The 21,408-nt window shown below is 46.4% G+C and overlaps 1 protein-coding gene across 2 annotated transcripts; it reads left to right on the forward strand.

Moving 5' to 3' along the window:
• The first annotated feature begins 193 nt into the window (after window positions 1-193).
• On the forward strand, window positions 194-11,691 carry LOC138642129 (uncharacterized). Of its 2 annotated transcripts, none has more exons than XM_069730068.1 (4): window positions 194-308; window positions 8,699-8,903; window positions 8,984-9,111; window positions 9,189-11,691. In XM_069730068.1, the coding sequence occupies exons 2-4, from the start codon at window positions 8,754-8,756 to the stop codon at window positions 11,308-11,310; spliced, it is 2,400 nt and encodes a 799-aa protein (XP_069586169.1). In that variant the 5' UTR covers window positions 194-308; window positions 8,699-8,753; the 3' UTR covers window positions 11,311-11,691. The 2 variants fall into 2 exon arrangements, with proteins under 2 accessions (XP_069586169.1, XP_069586170.1); XM_069730069.1 differs by having other exon boundaries at window positions 198-263.
• Window positions 11,692-21,408: the final 9,717 nt, after the last annotated feature.

The raw sequence follows: 21,408 nt of genomic DNA on the forward strand, positions 1-21,408 counted from the left end.
AGAGCTGGGAGAGTAATGGGTCAGCTGACCAGTGAGGCGGGAACTGGCTGAGGTACCAGTGGCGGCTCCCGGCAGCGAGTATTGAATTGGCAGGCTGAATGTGTTGTGGGCGTGTCAGGGGAGTGGCAGACTTTGTGAGCTGCAGCGCTGATTGGTTTATCAGGGCATCGAAGGCGGTGCATTTAGGAGCGCGCTCTGTTCCTGAGACGACAGGCTTGCAATATGGAAGGACCACATTCAGGATCGCGGATCCGTATTCTGTAGTGAGCTGTTGCCTTTATTCCCAGCGTATCCGTATTCTGCCTGTAGTGAGCTGTTGCCTTTATTCCCAGCGTATCCCGTATTCTGCCTGTAGTGAGCTGTTGCGTTTATTCCCAGCGTATCCCGTATTCTGCCTGTAGTGAGCTGTTCCCTTTATTCCCAGCGTATCCCGTATTCTGCCTGTAGTGAGCTGTTGCCTTTATTCCCAGCGTATCCGTATTCTGCCTGTAGTGAGCTGTTCCCTTTATTCCCAGCGTATCCCGTATTCTGCCTGTAGTGAACTGTTGCCTTTATTCCCAGCGTATCCGTATTCTGCCTGTAGTGAGCTGTTGCCTTCATTCCCAGCGTATCCGTATTCTGCCTGTAGTAATCTGTTGCCTTTATTCCCAGCGTATCCGTATTCTGCCTGTAGTAATCTGTTGCCTTTATTCCCAGCGTATCCGTATTCTGCCTGTAGTGAGCTGTTGCCTTTATTCCCAGCGTATCCGTATTCTGCCTGTAGTGAGCTGTTGCCTTCATTCCCAGCGTATCCGTATTCTGCCTGTAGTAATCTGTTGCCTTTATTCCCAGCGTATCCGTATTCTGCCTGTAGTAATCTGTTGCCTTTATTCCCAGCGGATCCGTATTCTGCCTGTAGTGAGCTGTTCCCTTTATTCCCAGCGGATCCCGTATTCTGCCTGTAGTGAGCTGTTGTGTTTATTCCCAGCGTATCCGTATTCTGCCTGTAGTAATCTGTTGCCTTTATTCCCAGCGTATCCGTATTCTGCCTGTAGTGAGCTGTTGCCTTTATTCCCAGCGTATCCGTATTCTGCCTGTAGTGAGCTGTTGCCTTTATTCCCAGCGGATCCCGTATTCTGCCTGTAGTGAGCTGTTGTGTTTATTCCCAGCGGATCCCGTATTCTGCCTGTAGTGAGCTGTTGCGTTTATTCCCAGCGGATCCCGTATTCTGCCTGTAGTGAGCTGTTGCGTTTATTCCCAGCGGATCCGTATTCTGCCTGTAGTGAGCTGTTCCGTTTATTCCCAGCGTATCCCGTATTCTGCCTGTAGTGAGCTGTTGCCTTTATTCCCAGCGTATCCGTATTCTGCCTGTAGTGAGCTGTTGCCTTTATTCCCAGCGTATCCGTATTCTGCCTGTAGTGACCTGTTGCGTTTATTCCCAGCGTATCCGTATTCTGCCTGTAGTGAACTGTTGCCTTTATTCCCAGCGGATCCGTATTCTGCCTGTAGTGACCTGTTGCGTTTATTCCCAGCGTATCCGTATTCTGCCTGTAGTGAACTGTTGCCTTTATTCCCAGCGGATCCGTATTCTGCCTGTAGTGAGCTGTTGCCTTTATTCCCAGCGGATCCGTATTCTGCCTGTAGTGAGCTGTTGCCTTTATTCCCAGCGGATCCGTATTCTGCCTGTAGTGAGCTGTTCCGTTTATTCCCAGCGTATCCCGTATTCTGCCTGTAGTGAGCTGTTCCGGTTATTCCCAGCGTATCCCGTATTCTGCCTGTAGTGAGCTGTTGCCTTTATTCCCAGCGTATCCGTATTCTGCCTGTAGTGAGCTGTTGCGTTTATTCCCAGCGTATCCGTATTCTGCCTGTAGTGAACTGTTGCCTTTATTCCCAGCGTATCCGTATTCTGCCTGTAGTGAGCTGTTGCCTTTATTCCCAGCGGATCCGTATTCTGCCTGTAGTGAGCTGTTCCCTTTATTCCCAGCGGATCCGTATTCTGCCTGTAGTGAGCTGTTGCGTTTATTCCCAGCGGATCCGTATTCTGCCTGTAGTGAGCTGTTGCCTTTATTCCCAGCGGATCCGTATTCTGCCTGTAGTGAGCTGTTCCCTTTATTCCCAGCGGATCCGTATTCTGCCTGTAGTGAGCTGTTGCGTTTATTCCCAGCGGATCCGTATTCTGCCTGTAGTGAGCTGTTGCCTTTATTCCCAGCGGATCCGTATTCTGCCTGTAGTGAGCTGTTGCCTTTATTCCCAGCGGATCCGTATTCTGCCTGTAGTGAGCTGTTCCCTTTATTCCCAGCGGATCCGTATTCTGCCTGTAGTGAGCTGTTGCCTTTATTCCCAGCGGATCCGTATTCTGCCTGTAGTGAGCTGTTGCCTTTATTCCCAGCGGATCCGTATTCTGCCTGTAGTGAGCTGTTCCCTTTATTCCCAGCGGATCCCGTATTCTGCCTGTAGTGAGCTGTTGCGTTTATTCCCAGCGGATCCGTATTCTGCCTGTAGTGAGCTGTTCCGTTTATTCCCAGCGTATCCCGTATTCTGCCTGTAGTGAGCTGTTGCCTTTATTCCCAGCGTATCCGTATTCTGCCTGTAGTGAGCTGTTCCGTTTATTCCCAGCGTATCCGTATTCTGCCTGTAGTGAGCTGTTGCCTTTATTCCCAGCGGATCCGTATTCTGCCTGTAGTGAGCTGTTCCGTTTATTCCCAGCGTATCCCGTATTCTGCCTGTAGTGAGCTGTTCCGGTTATTCCCAGCGTATCCGTATTCTGCCTGTAGTGAGCTGTTGCCTTTATTCCCAGCGTATCCCGTATTCTGCCTGTAGTGAGCTGTTGCCTTTATTCCCAGCGTATCCGTATTCTGCCTGTAGTGAGCTGTTCCCTTTATTCCCAGCGTATCCGTATTCTGCCTGTAGTAATCTGTTGCGTTTATTCCCAGCGGATCCGTATTCTGCCTGTAGTGAGCTGTTGCCTTTATTCCCAGCGGATCCGTATTCTGCCTGTAGTGAGCTGTTCCCTTTATTCCCAGCGGATCCGTATTCTGCCTGTAGTGAGCTGTTGCCTTTATTCCCAGCGGATCCGTATTCTGCCTGTAGTGAGCTGTTCCCTTTATTCCCAGCGTATCCGTATTCTGCCTGTAGTGAGCTGTTCCCTTTATTCCCAGCGTATCCGTATTCTGCCTGTAGTGAGCTGTTGCCTTCATTCCCAGCGTATCCGTATTCTGCCTGTAGTGAGCTGTTCCCTTCATTCCCAGCGGATCCGTATTCCCCTTATTACCCCATATCCCACCGCTACACGGGAATGGGAAGAGAGAGGCCAAGTGCCGGAATAGGCGCATCTTCCAGATGTGCCTTTTCTGGGGTGGCTGGGGGCAGATGTTTTTAGCCAGGGGGGGGCAATAACCGTGGACCCTCTCCAGGCTATTAATATCTCCCCTCAGTCACTGGCTTTCCCTCTCTGGCGGAGAAAGTTGCGCGGGAGCCCACGCCAGTTTTTTCCGTGATTTAACCCTTTATTTTAACACCTACAGCTCCCAAATTTTGCACAGACACTTCAAACATTATTAGAGAGGGATATGTAAAAAAAAAAAAAGGGATATGAAATGGTTTATCGCATGCTGCGATTGTCTCGGACCGAGGAAAACTCTCAGCTCACTCGCACCCATATAAGCCTATGGGTGCGGGTGAGACAGCGCACAACACTCAGATATCATCCGAGTGATGTGCGTTATAAGCGGACCCCAGCAATGGAGGAGATGGAGAAATTAATTTCTCCGCCTCCTCCGCAGCTGTGCTCCGATCCTCCCTGTGCGAGAGAATCGGAGCACAGACGCATGACACTCGGCTCCTGCTCTGCTGCGAGCAGGAGCCGAGTGTCATTAGCATATCGCATTCGATGATCTCACATCAGTAGCAATACGCTAGTGTGACCCCGGCCTTAAAGGTTAATATAGTAGCACTGCAAGGTAGCTCTTGTATTACTATATATAGGTAGGTAGTTTCTGTATATTGGTAGGTCTGTAGCATTACTGTATATACGGTATGTAGTCTTAGTACGTTATATGGGTAGAATATTAAAGTACAGACCTCACATGAAGGGTGCTTTCAGAGTATCGTTATTGTCCCATGTATCTCATTTGCATTTAACCCCTTAGTGAGTAGGCCTGTTTTGGCTTTAAAGGAGTACTTCGGAGAATAGAAGTTAGCCCCTATCCTTCAAAAAGGGGCTAACTAGCAGATCTATGCGGGTGTGGCCGCTCACACCCTCGCCAATCACCAGCACGTGGGCTCTGAACGAGCGCAAGTACTGGCAGCCTGAATGGCATGTACTCTGCGTATGTGCGGCAAATGCACCATTGATTCCTACGGGAGCCGTGGCCATCTTGCTTTTGTCGCTTTCATAGGATTGAATGGATCGCTTGCCGCACATGCCCAGTGCTTGCTGTTCGCGCTGCCAATACTTGGGCCAGGGCCCCCATGCTGACGATCGTTGCGGGTGTGAATGGGCAGACCCACACAAATCTGTTAGTTAACCCCTATCTTCCAAAGTAATCCTTTAATGACCTAGGCAAATTTTGGAAATCTGGTGTGTGTCACTTTAACAGTAACTCCGTTAAGAATTTGCACATTCAAGTAATTCTGACATTGTTTTTGTCACATATTGTACTTTATTCAGGTGGTAGAATTACATTTATACGATTTGTAGATTAGGGAGACAAAAAGCGCATGTAGGGTCTTATCCTCAGATTAAAGGGACTCTGTCACCTGAATTTGGAGGGAACAATTTTCAGCCATGGGGCGGGGTTTTCGGTTGTTTGATTCACCCTTTCCTTACCCGCTGGCTGCATGCTGGCTGCAATATTGAATTGAAGTTCATTCTCTGTCCTCCGTAGTACATGCCTGCACAAGGCAATCTGGAAAAATCAGAGAGGCCTCGCAAAAACGCTACTTGGGCAGATGCTCAGAAGACGTGATGGCAGAGCCCAATGTAGCGACCGCCTGCTGTGGTGGTCAAGTACAAGGACAGGAGGGATGGCCTTCTCTTGACCACCATACACAGTGATGGCAGATCAGCACTGTACTACCGTAGGTACCTCTACACAGGTCTGCAGACCGGACTGTGTACTGCGGTACCATAAAAACATGGGGGGCTTTGATCTCTCTGATCAACTTCTCCAACCGTACAGTGCTTTGAGAAAGGCCAGGGTGTGGTACAAAAAGCTGGCCGTGCATATCGTACAAATGGCAATGCTCAACGCTTTCCTGCTGTCACGATGTTCATGCCACACCGATACGTCGTACCTTCAGTTCTAGGACATAGTGGTTAAGGCCCTGATTTTTGGCACTCCAGAAGGAGCTGGCCACCGTACTTCCAAAACTGAAGGTCCTCGTATCGTACCAGGTCAGCATTTCACGGAGGAGGCCACACAAACTTGAAAAAAAAAACGGTAAGTCGCAAAAGTGTGCCAAGTGTGTTACAAAAGGGGAATACGCAAGGACACTATCAATGCGACACCTGACCCGAAAAACCTGGCCTGTGTATGAAGGATTGCTTTAAATTCACACCTCAATGCACTACTAATTTACTTTACAGGAACACCTAGATTAGTTCAAGAAAGGGGGCACATCTAGATAAGTTCCTTAAGGGGTCCAGTTTACAAAATGGGGTCACTTGTGGTGGGTTTCCACTGTTTAGGCACATCAGGGACTCTCCAAACGTGACATGACGTTCGCAGACCATTCCACCAAAGTCTTCATTCCAAAACTACTTCCCTTCCAAGCTCTGCCATGCGCACATACAGTAGTTTTATCGCACATATGGGGTATCAGTGTACTCAGGACAAATTAGACAACAACGTTTGATGTGCACTTTCTGCTATTAGCCTTGGGAAAATAAAAAAAAAATGTTGCTAAAAGCTCATTTTGGCGGCCAGCTCGAGACTGTGCAGCAGCGCAAACTGCACAATCTATGGGAGTGTCGAGGGTGTGGCCACCCCTCTCCCATTGGCGGGAGCTGGGTAGCAGGCGATTTTACACCGCTAGGCCATGCCCCCTCAAAGCCGCAGGCTTCTAACTCCGCCGTGTGAAGCTCCCAGTACCGGTGGATGCCGGGCGCATTGTGGGCTCTGCTCTGGAGCTATTCCAGGTGCAGGCAGAGCGGACTCGGAGCAGGTACAAGACTTAGGCGGCGGCCTTTTTCTCCCCTATGAGAGTAGCAGCAGCTGCTGCTCCCAGAGGATGACCTACCCCCACACTCGCTGCTCACGAGTAGCTGCGGGGCCTTTACATGTTTGAAAATCGGTGCAACTAGCGACAATTTTTCAGCATATTGAAATCAAATGACTTGCAGCAAGGAGCCGATCATTGCTCCTGCTGCCGAGTAGTCTGTCAATTTACACAGTCATCGCTCTGAGCAGCGATCATAAAAGCGATGATTGAATGTCAAAAGTCCCCCTTTTAGAAGCTGAATACTGACTACTTTGCATTGTATCAAACTGTGTTATCTTCTGTGTTGTCCCATTATTATTATTTATTATATAGCACCATTAACCCCTTTCTGACCTTGGACGTACTATCCCGTCGAGGTGACCTGGGACTATCTGACCCTCGACGGGATAGTACGTCAACGCGGGGGGGGGGGTTGCGCGGCCGGGTGTCAGCTGCCTATCGCAGCTGACATCCAGCGCTATGCCCCCGGCACATTAACCCCCGACACACTGCGATCAAACATGATCGCGGTGTGCCGGCGATATAGGGAAGAATCGCGCAGGGAGGGGGCTCCCTGCGGGCTTCCCTGAGACCTCCGCAGCAACGCGAGGGTCTCTTACCTCCTCCTCCTCCTTGCAGGTCTGGATCCAAGATGGCCACGGCATCCGGGTCCTGCAGGGAGGGAGGTGGCTTCACAGCGCCTGCTCAGAGCAGGCACTGTGAAGCTTGGAGCTGTGCATGTCAGATCGCTGATCTGACACACTGCACAGCAAAGTGTCAGATCAGCGATCTTACACTATAACATGATGCCCCTCCCTGGGGCAATGTTATAGTGTAAAAAAAAAAAAATCCCCCCCCCCCCCCCCCCAAAAAAAAAATATATATATATTGTTCCTATAAATACATTTCTTTATCTAAATAAAAAGAAAAACAATAAAAGTACACATATCTAGTATCGCCGCGTCCGTAACAACCCCAACTATAAACTATATCACTAGTTAACCACTTCAGTGAACACCGTAAGAAAAAAAAAAACGAGGCAGAAAACAACGCTTTATTCTCATACCGCCAAACAAAAAGTGGAATAACACGCGATCAAAAAGACGGATATAAATAACCATGGTACCGCTGAATACGTCATCTTGTCCTGCAAAAAACGAGCCGCCATACAGCATCATCAGCAAAAAAAATAAAAAAGTTATAGTCCTCAGAATAAAGCGATGCAAAAATATTTTTTCTATAAAATTGTTTTTATCATATAAAAGTGCCAAAACATAAAAAAATGATATAAATGAGGTGTCGCTGTAATCGTACTGACCCGAAGAATAAAACTGCTTTATCAATTTTACCAAACGCGGAACGATATAAACGCCTCCCCCAAAATACGTTCATGAATTGCTGGTTTTTGGTCATTCTGCCTCACAAAAATCGGAATAAAAAAGCGATCAAAAAATATCACGTGCCCGAAAATGTAAACAATAAAAACGTCAACTCGTCCCGCAAAAAACAAGACCTCACATGACTCTGTGGACTCAAATATGGAAAAATTATAGCTCTCAAAATGTGGTAACGCAAAAAATATTTTTTGCAATAAAAAGCGTCTTTTCAGTGTGTGACGGCTGCCAATCATAAAAATCCGCTAAATAACCCGCTATAAAAGTAAATCAAACCCCCCTTTATCACCCCCTTAGTTAGGGAAAAATAAAAAAAAATGTATTTATTTCCATTTTCCCATTAGGGCTAAGGCTACAGCTAGGGTTGGGGCTAAAGTTAGGGTTAGGGTTTGGAATACATTTACGATTGGGAATAGGGTTGGGATTAGGGTTAGGGGTGTGTCTGGGTTAGAGGTGTGGTTAGGGTTACCGTTGGGATTAGGGGTGTGTTTGCATTAGGGTTTTAGTTAGAATTGGGGGTTTCCACTGTTTAGGCACATCAGGGGCTCTCCAAACGCGACATGGCGTCCGATCTCAATTCCAGCCAATTCTGCGTTGAAAAAGTAAAACAGTGCTCCTTCCCTTCCGAGCTCTCCCGTGTGCCCAAACAGGGGTTTACCCCAACATATGGGGTATCAGCGTACTCAGGACAAATTGGACAACAACTTTTGGGGTCCAATTTCTCCTGTTACCCTTGGGAAAATACAAAACTGGGGGCTAAAAAATAATTTTTGTGGGAAAAAATTTTTGTTTTATTTTTACAGCTCTGCATTATAAACTTCAGAAGGTAGGGGCGAGGCAGCAGCTCTGGCGATGGCGAGGCGGCGGCTCTGGCGATGGTGAGGCGGCAGAATGGTTATTGCAGGCTGTAGGTCCCATGAAAAGATATAACATTTATAAAGATGTGAGGGGTGTACTCAATTTTGTGAAATACTGTATATAGTTAGTATAGATTAGTTCTCGTATGCAACATAGGAGGGAGATGAACATCGCAGCAAGTAACTGTCAGGCCGCCGTCACTTGGTCATGTGATACCCGTTGCAGAACTTAACCTTTTTTCTCCCTTCTGCAATACCACCTTGCAGGATATTCTACCAAGCGGCTATGATTATCACGTAGAGTCCTTCAAGGAAGGTGATAATGAAGGCTGGTTCCATGCAAAGGTTAGAACAAAGATTTTTGCCAAAGAAGAAGCTGAAGAATGGCTGCAGAGATTTCAGCAGTCATCACATAGTGATCTACGAGTATCCAAGACTTTCAAAGAAAACACAGATAAAGTTGGTTTTTAGGGTTAGTTTCATTAATTATACTGAACATGTAATAATTTTTAATAATTCTTGAAATAATGGAAATGTATTTGTCTTTTACAGAAGGAATTCCGCTGCCACAACAATACAAGATCAAACTTCCAAAGTTCAACAACAAAACAATGTCATAAAAAACACACAAATTGTGGAGCAACGTTGTCAATCACAGTGAGAAATATGGCTATGAAACGGCAAGTAAAATCAGTTTTAGCCTGAAAAACAAAACCTAATATCATGAGATTTCATTAACATTTGTGTTGCATTACAGGACTAAGGATAAGCTGCTCTCCACACATCCATGTGTCATCTCCATCAATCATGAACATAACCATGCTATATTTGCAGCTGATGCTCTACGCTTCAGGCGACCAAGTCCAGAAGTTGAAGAGGCGTTTAGAATCCTTTTTGCTAAGGGACATTCACCATCTTCAGCTCTACAAAGTTATACATTTGATTTGCAAGAGCAGTTTGGAGAACAGGCTTTTCTGGTACTTTCAGATAGGTCGAAATGCCCAGATATACAATGGTGTTACCACAGATATTATAGTATTTTTCAAAGAAAGTATGGACCACCAGATGGACTGGGAATGATCTCTAGCCTGAAGATATTTATTGACACATATAATAAGTCATGTGGGTCTGTCTGTGCAAAGATGGAATTGGAGGAAGACAAGGACCTGATAATAGCCATATGTTCACCATTAATGCAACGTGTACATAAGTACTTGCCGACATCAGGTGAAATTGCATTTATGGATTCATCAAGATCAATGGACAGACATAACAGCCGAATATTTCTCCTCCTTGCTCCTAGTGTCGCAGGGGCATTGCCGCTGGCAATACTGGTAATGTATTCTGAAGCACAAGTTGTTATCACCCGTGCGCTAAAGCTATTGCAGTCTATTTTACCCGAGGATGCATTTTATGGTCGCGGTATTGAGCACGGTCCGGGTATAATTATCACAGATGACAGCCACAGTGAAAGAAATAGCTTGAAGGACCGATTTTCAGACTCCCGGTTACTGCTATGCAAATTCCATGTACTCCAGGCCTTTTGGAGATACATATGGGATTCTAACAATCATGTACAGAAAGTAGACAGGCAAGACATATATACCTTGTTCAAGAAACTGGTAAATGAACAAAGTCAACAACAGTTCGAAAGTCTCTTCACAGAGGTTATGTCAAGTCCTATGTTGAAAAAATATCTGAATGTACAAAAATATTTAGAGAAAATGAGAGACAGAGCAGGGGAATGGGCAATGTGCCACCGAGCGACACTGCTAACAAGGGGTCCTGACACTAACAACTACAGTGAAGCCAACATAAGGGTGCTGAAAGAGAAAGTCCTGATGCGTGTTAAAGCTTTCAATATTGTACAGTTATTTGATTTTCTGACCACACGATTCATGACATATTTTGAACAGAGGATCATCAGTGTTCTCAGTAACAGAACTGTAAATGTGAGTCGATCGCGTTATTTCATTCCAGAAATACAAACTGACAATTTAATTGTAACACATATTTCCGATGACACATGTAGTGTGAAAAATTCGACATCTGGCCATGAATATGCTGTAAACATGTTGACAAACACATGTTTCTGTCCAGTAGGATCCAATGGGGCTTACTGCAAACATCAATTTGCTGCAGCAACTAAATTCAATATTTCTACTTCCCAGTTTATCCCAGTTACAGATGCACATGCTAAGCTTGCACTGCACAAGATCTTGGCGGACTCCATAGATGTCCCAGAAGGCTGGTATGATAACTTGCACGGAAGCAGAGGAGTTCCAGAAGGCTGGCATGATAAACTGCAAGGATCTACTTCTACAGTAGCGCTATCACAAGAAGATGACCACACTGTCATGGTAGATGAATTATGCCTCAATGAAGAAGATTCTTGTGCAGAGAAAACTGTGCCAATGACTGTGACAGATCAGAATAATGAACGCGGCAGGCACCTGAAGGTCATGTTCCAGGTTTTGGAAGAAAAATTGTCTGAAAGAGAAGATATTTTTGGGCCCGGCGTGGATGCATTATATAAGAATTTTTTGTCAGTGGAGAAGCGAGATGCCTCTCTGTTTTCTGCCCTCCACACTTTTGGAAAATCAAATGGTCCTCTTGCTCTTCGGACTTCAAGGAGAATTCCTGTGCAACCCACAGCAGTGGCAAGGAGGAATACATACTTAGGTGGTCGTCATGTGCAGCAAAGCGGTCGACCTGCAAAAAGGACATTAGTTGCAGAACATGGGTACTGCATCTCAAAAAAATCTGTACCAGATTGGGTAATGCCTGTTGGTAAATTGCAGCATGCAGCCTCACAGTCTCTCTCACTGTGTGGAGAATGGCAAAATGATTGGCAAAAAGCATCAGAAGAGTTAGGCTAAGAAGTTTCTTTAAAGAGTAACTCATATATTTTTTTTTTTTTATTTCCAACCTAGCAAGTATAATGCTCCTGGATACTGGCTAGGACAGTGTTAAATAACTTATCTGGCTTCCTCTCCCAGTAATCACCCTCCACCTGCAAAGGACACATCTCCAGCTATACTGTGTTACATTAAGGTACCGTCACATTTAGTGACGCTGCAGCGATATAGACAACGATGCCGATCGCTGCAGCATCGTTGTTTAGGTCGTTGTGTGGTCGCTGGAGAGCTGTCACACAGACAGCTCTCCAGCGACCAACGATGCCGAAGTCCCTGAGTAACCCGATTTTTACCCTGGTTACCAAGCGCAGTGCCGCGCTTAGTAACCCGATGTTTACCCTGGTTACCATTGTAAAAGTAAAAAAAAAACAAACAGTACATACTTACATTCCGGTGTCTGTCCCCCGGCGTCAGCTTCCCTGCACTGTGTCAGGGCCGGCCGTAAAGCAGAGCACAGCGGTGACGTCACCGCTGTGCTCTGCTTTACGGCCGGCTGGCACTGACAGTCAGTGCGGGAAGCCGACGCCGGGGGACAGACACCGGAATGTAAGTATGTACTATTTGTTTTTTTTTACTTTTACAATGGTAACCAGGGTAAACATCGGGTTACTAAGCGTGGCCCTGCGCTTAGTAACCTGATATTTACCCTGGTTACCAGTGAACATATCGCTGGATCGGCGTCACACACGCCGATCCAGCGATGACAGCGGGTGATCAGCGACCAAAAAGAGGTCCTGATCATTCCCAGCGACCAACCATCTCCCAGCAGGGGCCTGATTGTTGGTCGCTGTCACGCATAACGATTTCGTTAATGATATTGTTGCTACGTCACAAAAAGCAACGATATCGTTAACAAAATCATTATGTGTGAAGGTACCTTTAGTCTTCAGTGTGAAGACAAATACTGTATGACTCAATGCAGTGCGGGGAAAGATGTTGACTTCTACTGTCCTCCAAGGGTGAGGGGCATGTGACTTAACAGAGTCTCTTCACTCAAAGACACTGAACTTACCAGAGTTAGGAGAGCTAGTCAGTTGCAGTCTAAAAGGAGAACTCAAATACTACTTCAGAGGGAGATTGCAGATGAGGAAGCCAGAGAAGGTATTTAACAGTGGTGCAAAGACAAAGCGTGAGCACTACTGAAGAAGGTGCACGGGTAGGTTCCCACACCATGTATATGCCTAAAGAGAACCCAGCACTCAACTTAGGATTATGTGATGAACTTGAACTTCTGTTTATTCGTAGTACCAAAAATAAATGTTTCGGTCCTGAAGACCTTCATCATTTACGTACTAACGTAAGAAAAGATGGTGGGTGATGAACTGTGGTGAGTCCAAAGGAGGTCTTATCTCTGTATTTAGAGTAGTGACCCCTTCTGGTCGGATCCGGGAACATCCGTGCTGGTTGAAGAGAAGCCGAGGATGACGCGGTGTCCACACGCTGTCACTCTCACTGACAAGCGTTGGACACCACGTCATCCTCGTCTTCCCTTCAACCATCACGGATCTTCCCGGATCCGACCAGAAGGGGTCACTACTCTAAATACATGAGAATGAAAAAGTTGATGTGTGCACAGCCGTAAAGAGGTGCCAGAGTAGGTTCCCACACCGTAGTATATAGCAAAAACTCGGCACTCAACGTAAGACAGGTGATTTAATGGTGTCCACAAAATAACAAACATTTCGGTCCTACATCCGGACCTTCATCAGTCACTACCCGGTAGTGACTGATGAAGGTCTGGATGTAGGACCGAAACATTTGTTATTTTGTGGACACCAATAAATCACCTGTCTTACGTTAAGTTGCGTGCCGAGTTTTTGCTACTACTCTAAATTCAGAGATAAGACCTCCTTTGGACTCACCGCAGTTAATCACCCACCATCTTTTCTTATGTTAGTACATAACTGATGAAGGTATTCAGGACTGAAACGTTTATTTTTGTTACTACGAATAAGCAGAAGTACATCACAAAATCCTAAACTGAGTGCTGGAATCTCTTTATGCAAAGGTATTTAACACTGTCCTAGTCGGTGTTCAGGAGCATGATGCCTTAGCTTGCTAAATCTGAAAGAAAAACAAACTGTTACTGTTTAAAATTCCACCCTTATTGCTTACTAGAAATAGGCCCGATTCTATCACATCGGGAGCGCGATGAAATTAACGTGTATGCATAGTGGTGCTGACAGGATCAGCGGACATGTCTCACACCGTTTGCGCTTTGCTTTCTTTGTGCCGTAATGGTGATGAGTAGTGATGAGCGAATATACTCGTTACTCGAGATTTCCCGAGCACGCTCGGGTGTCCACCGAGTATTTTTTAGTGCTCGGAGATTTTGTTTTTCTCGCCGGAGCTGAATGATTTACATCTGTTAGCCAGCATCCAGGCAACCTTCACATGTACTTATGCTGGCTAACAGATGTAAATAATTCAGCTGTAGCAATAAAAACTAAATCTCCGAGTACTACAAAATACTCGGAGGACACCCGAGCGTGCTCGGGAAATCTCGAGTAACGAGTATATTCGCTCATCACTAGTGATGAGGCCAAATATTTGTGGTTATTTTTTTGTGCATTACAGTTAACATGGTAAATCCAGAAGCAGTGCCTCAGTGGTATGAACTAATTTAAGAAACATTTAATTCTACAGGGGTTACGTATCCAAATGTTCCCAACCTTTCCCGTGACTGATGATATTTTTTCCTCCAAGTGGCAGGAGGTTTGTACTAAAGCTTCATTTCAATTTATGGAACTGCTCATTGATCTTAATAAATCGGTCTCTCTGTTGGAAACCGAAATTGATTGCCTTTACCTTGATTTTAAGAAGTTGGCTACTACAGAAGGTCTTACAGCCTTTAACAACATGATGGATAAAAATTCTGCAGAGTGGGAGACACAGATTAAAATCATTCACGCTAAAAAAAAATTTGTCACTCCGGGCCTGTGTGCGCCGGGCGCCGCCTGCTCTTCCTGCTTTATCGTCCCCGGCGCTGTAAGTACGAAGGGCAGCGCAACTGTGCATGCCCGGAAAAAAAACTTACGGTGCCGGGGACGATAATGCAGGCAGAGGAGGCGGCGCACAGGCCCGGAGTGACGGCTGTGCTGCGTCTCATTAGGAAGGGAAGTCCCGCCCCCGGGACGGATTCAGGTTATGTGGTGGCACTTTTTATAAGTGTTCATTTCAGCGTGTACAGGCGTTTGTAACTAAAAAGCCACCTTGTCAGAATGCAGCATTAGTGCTGCACAAGGTGGCTCTTTTAGTTACAAACGCCTGAGGGGGATGACAGGTTCCCTTTACATTTTTATGAGCATGTTTTCAGCCCCGATTAGATTTCCCTGCTTTCTAAAGGCTTAACATTTTCCCCCAGCATGCAATTTGATCCATTTCTGACCTTAAAGGCCCTACATATGTTTGCAGGGTCCCTCCTTTTTAAAAAATGGCACCATAGTGAAGATATTCAGCAGGCTTTCACTTTACCTGAAGAGTAATTGGCCTTGCAAACTCTAGGCGCTGGTATATGAGCACACCAACCCCACCTTGGGTAGGTTACCATTCTCTCTATGTCCTAGGTCCACCAATTTCCCGCCCTTGTTATTATGCCCTGCTGTGGAAATCTTTGTCAAGCTTGTTTCAAACGAATTTGATAGGATCTCCACTTCTTCTTTCGGTAACAATCTGTCTAGGACAGAATTAACAGGTATTAAAAGACTAAAGGTACCATCACACTCAGCGACGCTGCAGTGATATAGACAACGAGCCGATCGCTGCAGCGTCGCTGTTTAGGTCGCTGTAGAGACGTCAAACACAGCAACTCCAGAACGATGCAGGAGCGATCCAGTGACGTAATGGTGACTCACTTATCGCTCTCGCAGGTTGTTAGCTCCATGTAAAACATTGCTGGCATCGTTGCTTTTGATGTCAAACATGACTATACACGCCAACCTGACGACGAAATAGTTCTGGACTTCTAGATCCGACCAGCGATGTCACAGCGGGATCCAGATCGCTGCTGCGTGTCAAACACAATGAGATCGCTATCCAGGACGCTGCAACATCACGGATCGTTGTCGTTCTCGTTGCAAAGTTGCTGAGTGTGACGGTACCTTAAAACAACTTAAGCATGTAGTGATTAAACCGGCAGACAAGGGCGGAAATATTGTGATTTGGCCTTCTAACCTATATCTAGCTGAGGCCCATCGTATGCTTAGGGACCCTCTTTGCTATAAAAAATTGACTTAATCCCCTTATTTCTTACAAGGAGGAACAAATTAGAATCTTGCATAGGGCTATAAGTGGTGACGTTATAACTATAACGGTACAGGACGTTTTGGTGGTTAAGGACCCTCTTATTCCAGTATTGTATCTCCTCCCCAAGGTACATAAGACCCTGCAAAACCCTCCAGGTAGGCCAATAATCTCTGGGGTGGGTGGGCTTACGGAGGACATCGGCAGGTATATTGACTCATTTGTCAAGCCCCAGGTGGAGAATATCCCATCCTATCTGAAGGATACTTCAGATTTCATGAAAATTGAGCGGTGACGTATATCTCTCACTTGCGCAGGCGCAGTTCGTGGCCTTGCGGACACAAACTGCTCCTACAAGTGACACTGCCGCAGTGCCTTATGAGATTCAGGGGCAGCGTCTGGAAGTCCCAACTGGCGATTAAATCCAGTATGTAGTTTCGTCACACAGAGGATACAAGATCTTTCTGATCAAAATGTTTTGAAATGTGAAAATAATAATTTAGAAATGGTTTTTAATTCGGACACTTTGACAAAATAGGTGTGGTGTTGCCGGAGGGAGGGAAAAAATTTATTTCTGTGTGGCCTGTCTGCATGGAAATTCGACGGCAAATTCAGTAGCCAGCAAAGTGAATGGGATTGCATGAAATCTCATCCCCATGCTGCAAAAAAGTTATGTACAGAATCAATGCGGAATTTGACATTTGCGACACCACATGGTTGGGAGGGCTCTACAGAATGGCGGTTCCGCAGAGTCACAGGCAGGAGCAGCCGTGTGGAGACGTTTATCTTGGCGAACATCCATGTCACCGGGACACGAACACTGCTTCATGTGTGACACGTCAGTCAGCGTCACCGGGAGCCTCCACAAGTAAATACTTGTGGAGGCTCCCGGTAACGGTGGAGGCTGCGGCAGTCACCTGGCCAGGTAACTGCCGCAGCCTCCACACACCTTGGAAACGCCAGTCAAAAAGGTGACAGCAGTGGGCGGGATGGGGGTAACACCATGATACTCTGACTCCTCACCTTCCCTTTAAAGCAGTTGTCCAGGACTTTAACGGCGCTAAGAAATAATTGTATAGCGCCCCCAGCGTCAGAAAATCTCCAGGGAACATGATTCGGATTTTACTGATTTAAGGGCACAACAATTCTAAGTTTGAAAATTGAAAAATTTTAATTTTTGCCAAATTTCTGGTTTGTTTCAGAAATAAACGCAAGTCATATCGAATAAACTTTACCACAATCATAAAGTATAATATGTCACGAAAAAACAGTGTCTGTATCAGCGGGATCCATTGAGGCTCCAGAGCTATAACCTCAAAGGGACAGTGGTCAGAAATGTAAAAATTGCCTTGGTCAATAAGGGGTTAACATTGATAGCCTGTCTTTACCACTGGTTACACCCGCCATCTTGGCTGTTAGCTCTTCCCTGGTGTCAGCCGGAGATGCTCAGTCACTGACACCCACAGCACAGCGGCGTCACCAGAGCTGTGTCCAAGGTCGGGTACTGTTATGATCAGGTGACATTGGAGCAGCATGAAAACTTTCACTGGAGTAGGTGGTAACTATACTGACCGCAAACCCTGATCTTAACACCGCAACTAGAAGTAGCCGTGGGGTGTGCCTAGCAAAACCTAGACACCTCGACACAGCTGGAGGACTAAATACCCCTATAGATGGAAATAGGAAATTCTACCTTGCATCAGAGCAGAACCCCAAAGGATAGGCAGCCCCTCACAAATATTGACTGTGAGTAGTAGAGGAAAAGACACGCAGGCAGGAAACAGGATATAGCAAATGAGGCACACACTAGCTAAATAGGAAAGGATATCACAGGATACTTAGGTAACGTTCACACTAGCGTTATGCTAGTGTGCGTCGGGTTAGCTTCGGGCGACGCACGCGTCATGCGCCCCTATGTTTAACATGGGGGACGCATGCGTTTTTGTTTGTTGCGTTGTGCGACGCATGCGTCTTTTTTGCCGCAAGCGTCGGACCAAGAAAACGCAACAAGTTGCATTTTTCTTGCGTCCGATTTTCGGCAAAAAACGACGCATGCGTCGCAAAACGCAGCATTTTTGCATGCGTTTTGCTGCGTTTTTGCGTGCGTTGCGTCGCCGACGCAGCGGCGCACAACGCTAGTGTGAACGTAGCCTGAGCGGTCAGTATTAAACATCCTTCCAAATATATCCACAGCAGAAAATACAAAAACTCCACCATCTAACTAAAGATGTGGAGCGTATATCTGCACCTCCAGAGAATCCAACAAGACTGAGAAAACACTGACACAGTCTAAGCTGGACAAGAGAAAAACAAATGAATAGCACAGAATATAAGCACACTGCATGTGTGCCACAGAAACAAAAACCAGACACTTATCTTTGCTGAATTGGCAGCTAAGCAGGAGAAGCCAGAAAGTGATCCAACACTTCAGAAGAAACATTGACAACTGGCAAGGACTAATGAATCCTGCACACCTAAATATCCCAGTCAGAACTGCAATCAGCAGATACACCTGGCCAGGACTGCGACTCAGAGACAACTGCATTCCCACTTACAACCACTGGAGGGAACCCAAGAGCAGAATTCACAACAGGATACAGCACGTCTGTCGGCGGAGCTGTGCAGCGCAGGGACTGACAAGTTCCATCCAACAGCTTAAAAGGCGGAGGTGCCGGTGTTGCACCCCCACAGATCACACACAGATGACATACTCTAATGAGAGACCATCAATGTCACGGTCATGGACAACCCCTTTTAAAAAGAGAACAGTTCAAGGGATGAAAGCTCATGCCCACCATGGCAGCACCTCCATCGCTGCTGCAGCAGATCAGCACCACTGTTATGATCTGGTGGTTTAGGAGCAACATGGAACGAGCTCTAAAGGAAGTGGTATCTGTACTGACCACAGTCCCTAAGCTCAACACAACACTAGAAGTAGCCGTGGGATGCTCCTAACTCTCCCTAGGCACCTCGTCACAGCCTAAGAGCTAACTACCCCTAAAGATAGAAACAGGAAAGCTATCTTGCCTCAGAGAAAATCCCCAAAGGATAGATTAGCCCCCCACAAATAATGACTGTGAGAGGAGAGGGAAAAAGACATACACAGAATGAAACCAGGATGAGCACAGGAGGCCAGTCTAGCCAGATAGAGAGGACAGGATGGAATACTGTGCGGTCAGTATAAAACACTACAAAAATCCACGCAGAGATTACAAAAATCTCCACAACTGACTAAAGGTGTGGAGGGTAAATCTGCTTCCCAGAGCTTCCAGCAACAGAATTAAATCATACTGACAAGCTGGACAAACATAGCAAGCACAGAACGGATAAGTCCACAACCTGTGGACAGAAAAGAGCAAGCAAGGACTTAGCTTTGCTGAACTGGTCAGGATAACAGGGAAATCCAAAGAGATGTGAATCCAACCAGGAACCATTTACAAGTGGCACTGGCTGAAGAAAGAGCCAGGCTTAAATAGCCGTGCAGAAAAGACAATCAGTGGAAGCAGCTGAAGACAGCTAAATCCAAGGAGCAGCCATACCACTTGAAACCACAAGAGGGAGCCCAAGAACGGAATTCACAACAGTTCCCCTTCCCTTGAGGAGGGGTCACCGAACCTTCACCAGAGCCCCCAGGCCGATCAGGACGAGCCAAGTGAAAAGCACGAACCAAATCGGTGGCATGGACATCGGAGGCAACAACCCAAGAATTATCCTCCTGGCCATAAGCCTTCCACTTGACAAGATACTGAAGCCTCCGCCTCGAAAAACGAGAATCCAAAATCTTCTCAACCTCATATTCCAACTCTCCCTCAACCAAAACCGGGGCAGGAGGGTCAACCGAGGGAACAACGGGCACCACATATCTCCGCATCAAAGATTTATGGAAAACATTATGAATGGCAAAAGAGGCTGGAAGAGCCAAACGAAAAGACACCGGATTAATAATTTCAGAAATTTTATAAGGACCAATAAACCGAGGCTTAAACTTAGGGGAAGAAACCTTCATAGGAACATGACGAGAAGACAACCAAACCAAATCCCCCACACGAAACTGGGGACCAACACACAGACGGCGGTTAGCAAAACGTTGAGCCCTTTCCTGAGACAACGTCAAATTGTCCACCACATGAGTCCAAATCTGCTGCAGCCTGTCCACCACAGAATCAACACCAGGACAATCAGAAGGCTCAACCTGCCCGGAAGAAAAACGAGGATGAAAACCAAAATTACAAAAGAAAGGTGAAACCAAAGTAGCCGAACTAGCCCGATTATTAAGGGCAAACTCGGCCAACGGCAAGAAAGACACCCAATCATCCTGATCAGCAGACACAAAGCATCTCAAATAGGTCTCCAAGGTCTGATTAGTACGCTCAGTTTGGCCATTAGTCTGAGGATGAAACGCCGAAGAAAAAGACAAATCAATGCCCATCCTAGCACAAAAGGCCCGCCAAAACCTAGAGACAAACAGAACCTCTGTCAGACACAATATTCTCCGGAATGCCATGCAAACGAACCACATGCTGAAAAAACAACGGAACCAGATCTGAGGAGGAAGGCAACTTAGGCAAAGACATCTTCTGGGAAACAGGAAGATCCAAAATAAAATCCAAGGAAATATGCGTCCAGGGGCTCTCAGGGACCGGCAAAGGCAAAAGCAACCCACTGGCGCGGGAACAGCAAGGCTTGGCTCGGGCGCTAGTCCCACAGGACTGCACAAAAGCACGGACATCGCGCGACAAGGAAGGCCACCAAAAGGACCTAGCAACCAAATCTCTGGTACCAAAAATCTCAGGATGACCAGCCAACACTGAACAATGAACCTCAGAAATCACCTTACTTGTCCATCTATCAGGAACAAACAGCTTCCCCACAGGACAGCGGTCAGGCCTATCAGCCTGAAATTCCTGAAGCACCCGTTGCAAATCAGGGGAGATGGCAGAAAGAATCACCCCTTCCTTAAGAATGCCAGCCGGCTCAAGGACTCCAGGAGAATCAGGCGAAAAACTCCTAGAGAGGGCATCAGCCTTAACATTCTTAGATCCCGGAAGATACGAGACCACAAAATCAAAACGGGAGAAAAACAGGGACCATCGAGCCTGTCTAGGACTTCCTCTCCTGTTCATTGCTGCAGCAGGGCGCGGGAGCGCCGCTGAATACACACCTATACACAGGACTTACAGGCCATCCTTTAATGTGCTGGCTCCTGTTACCAGCCTTTCTTCACCCGGGACATATAGGCCCCATACTGGCCCGACTACAAGGTTATGCTTAAGAGGATTTGGTCGCCTACTTTCTACTATTGCCACTCTTGTCTAGTTGTATCATAGGATCAGAGTAAAACCCAGGAATAAGACCCAGGAGGGTCGAAACGTTGGGTCGTTGTCTGTACATATTTCTGTCTACCAAAAATCTGTGGCAATTTTGAAATTCTTTGTTTAAATAAAACCTGGCATATACCTTTTTTTTGCATCATACCAGTATTGTGTGCGGTTATTTTTCTCTACTAGGATTCAGTTGTTTGGCAGACTCGAGGTAAATCAGATTTTTATGATCGGTCAGGACCACAATACGGTGCTTGGCCCCCACAAGCCAATGTCGCCACTCCTCAAATGCCCACTTCATAGCCAACAACTCGCGATTGCCGACATCATAATTGCGTTCCGCAGGCGAAAACTTCCGAGAAAAGAAGGCACACGGTTTCATCAAGGAACCATCAGAATTCCTCTGAGACAAAATGGCCCCTGCCCCAATCTCAGAAGCGTCGACCTCAACCTGAAAAGGAAGAGAAACATCCGGCTGACGCAACACAGGGGCAGA

The sequence above is a fragment of the Ranitomeya imitator genome, chromosome 6, assembly GCF_032444005.1.
Source record: "Ranitomeya imitator isolate aRanImi1 chromosome 6, aRanImi1.pri, whole genome shotgun sequence".
Taxonomy (NCBI): Eukaryota; Metazoa; Chordata; class Amphibia; order Anura; family Dendrobatidae; genus Ranitomeya; species Ranitomeya imitator.

What these genes read in the sequence shown, in the direction of transcription:
- LOC138642129 (XM_069730068.1), top strand. Translation starts at nt 8,754, where the DNA reads ATGAAGGCTGGTTCCATGCAAAGGTTAGAACAAAGATTTTTGCCAAAG. An exon ending in AGATAAAGTTGGTTTTTAGG is followed by an intron (nt 8,904 to 8,983) that starts GTTAGTTTCATT and finishes TGTCTTTTACAG; the next exon opens with AAGGAATTCCGCTGCCACAA. An exon ending in AGAAATATGGCTATGAAACG is followed by an intron (nt 9,112 to 9,188) that starts GCAAGTAAAATC and finishes GTTGCATTACAG; the next exon opens with GACTAAGGATAAGCTGCTCT.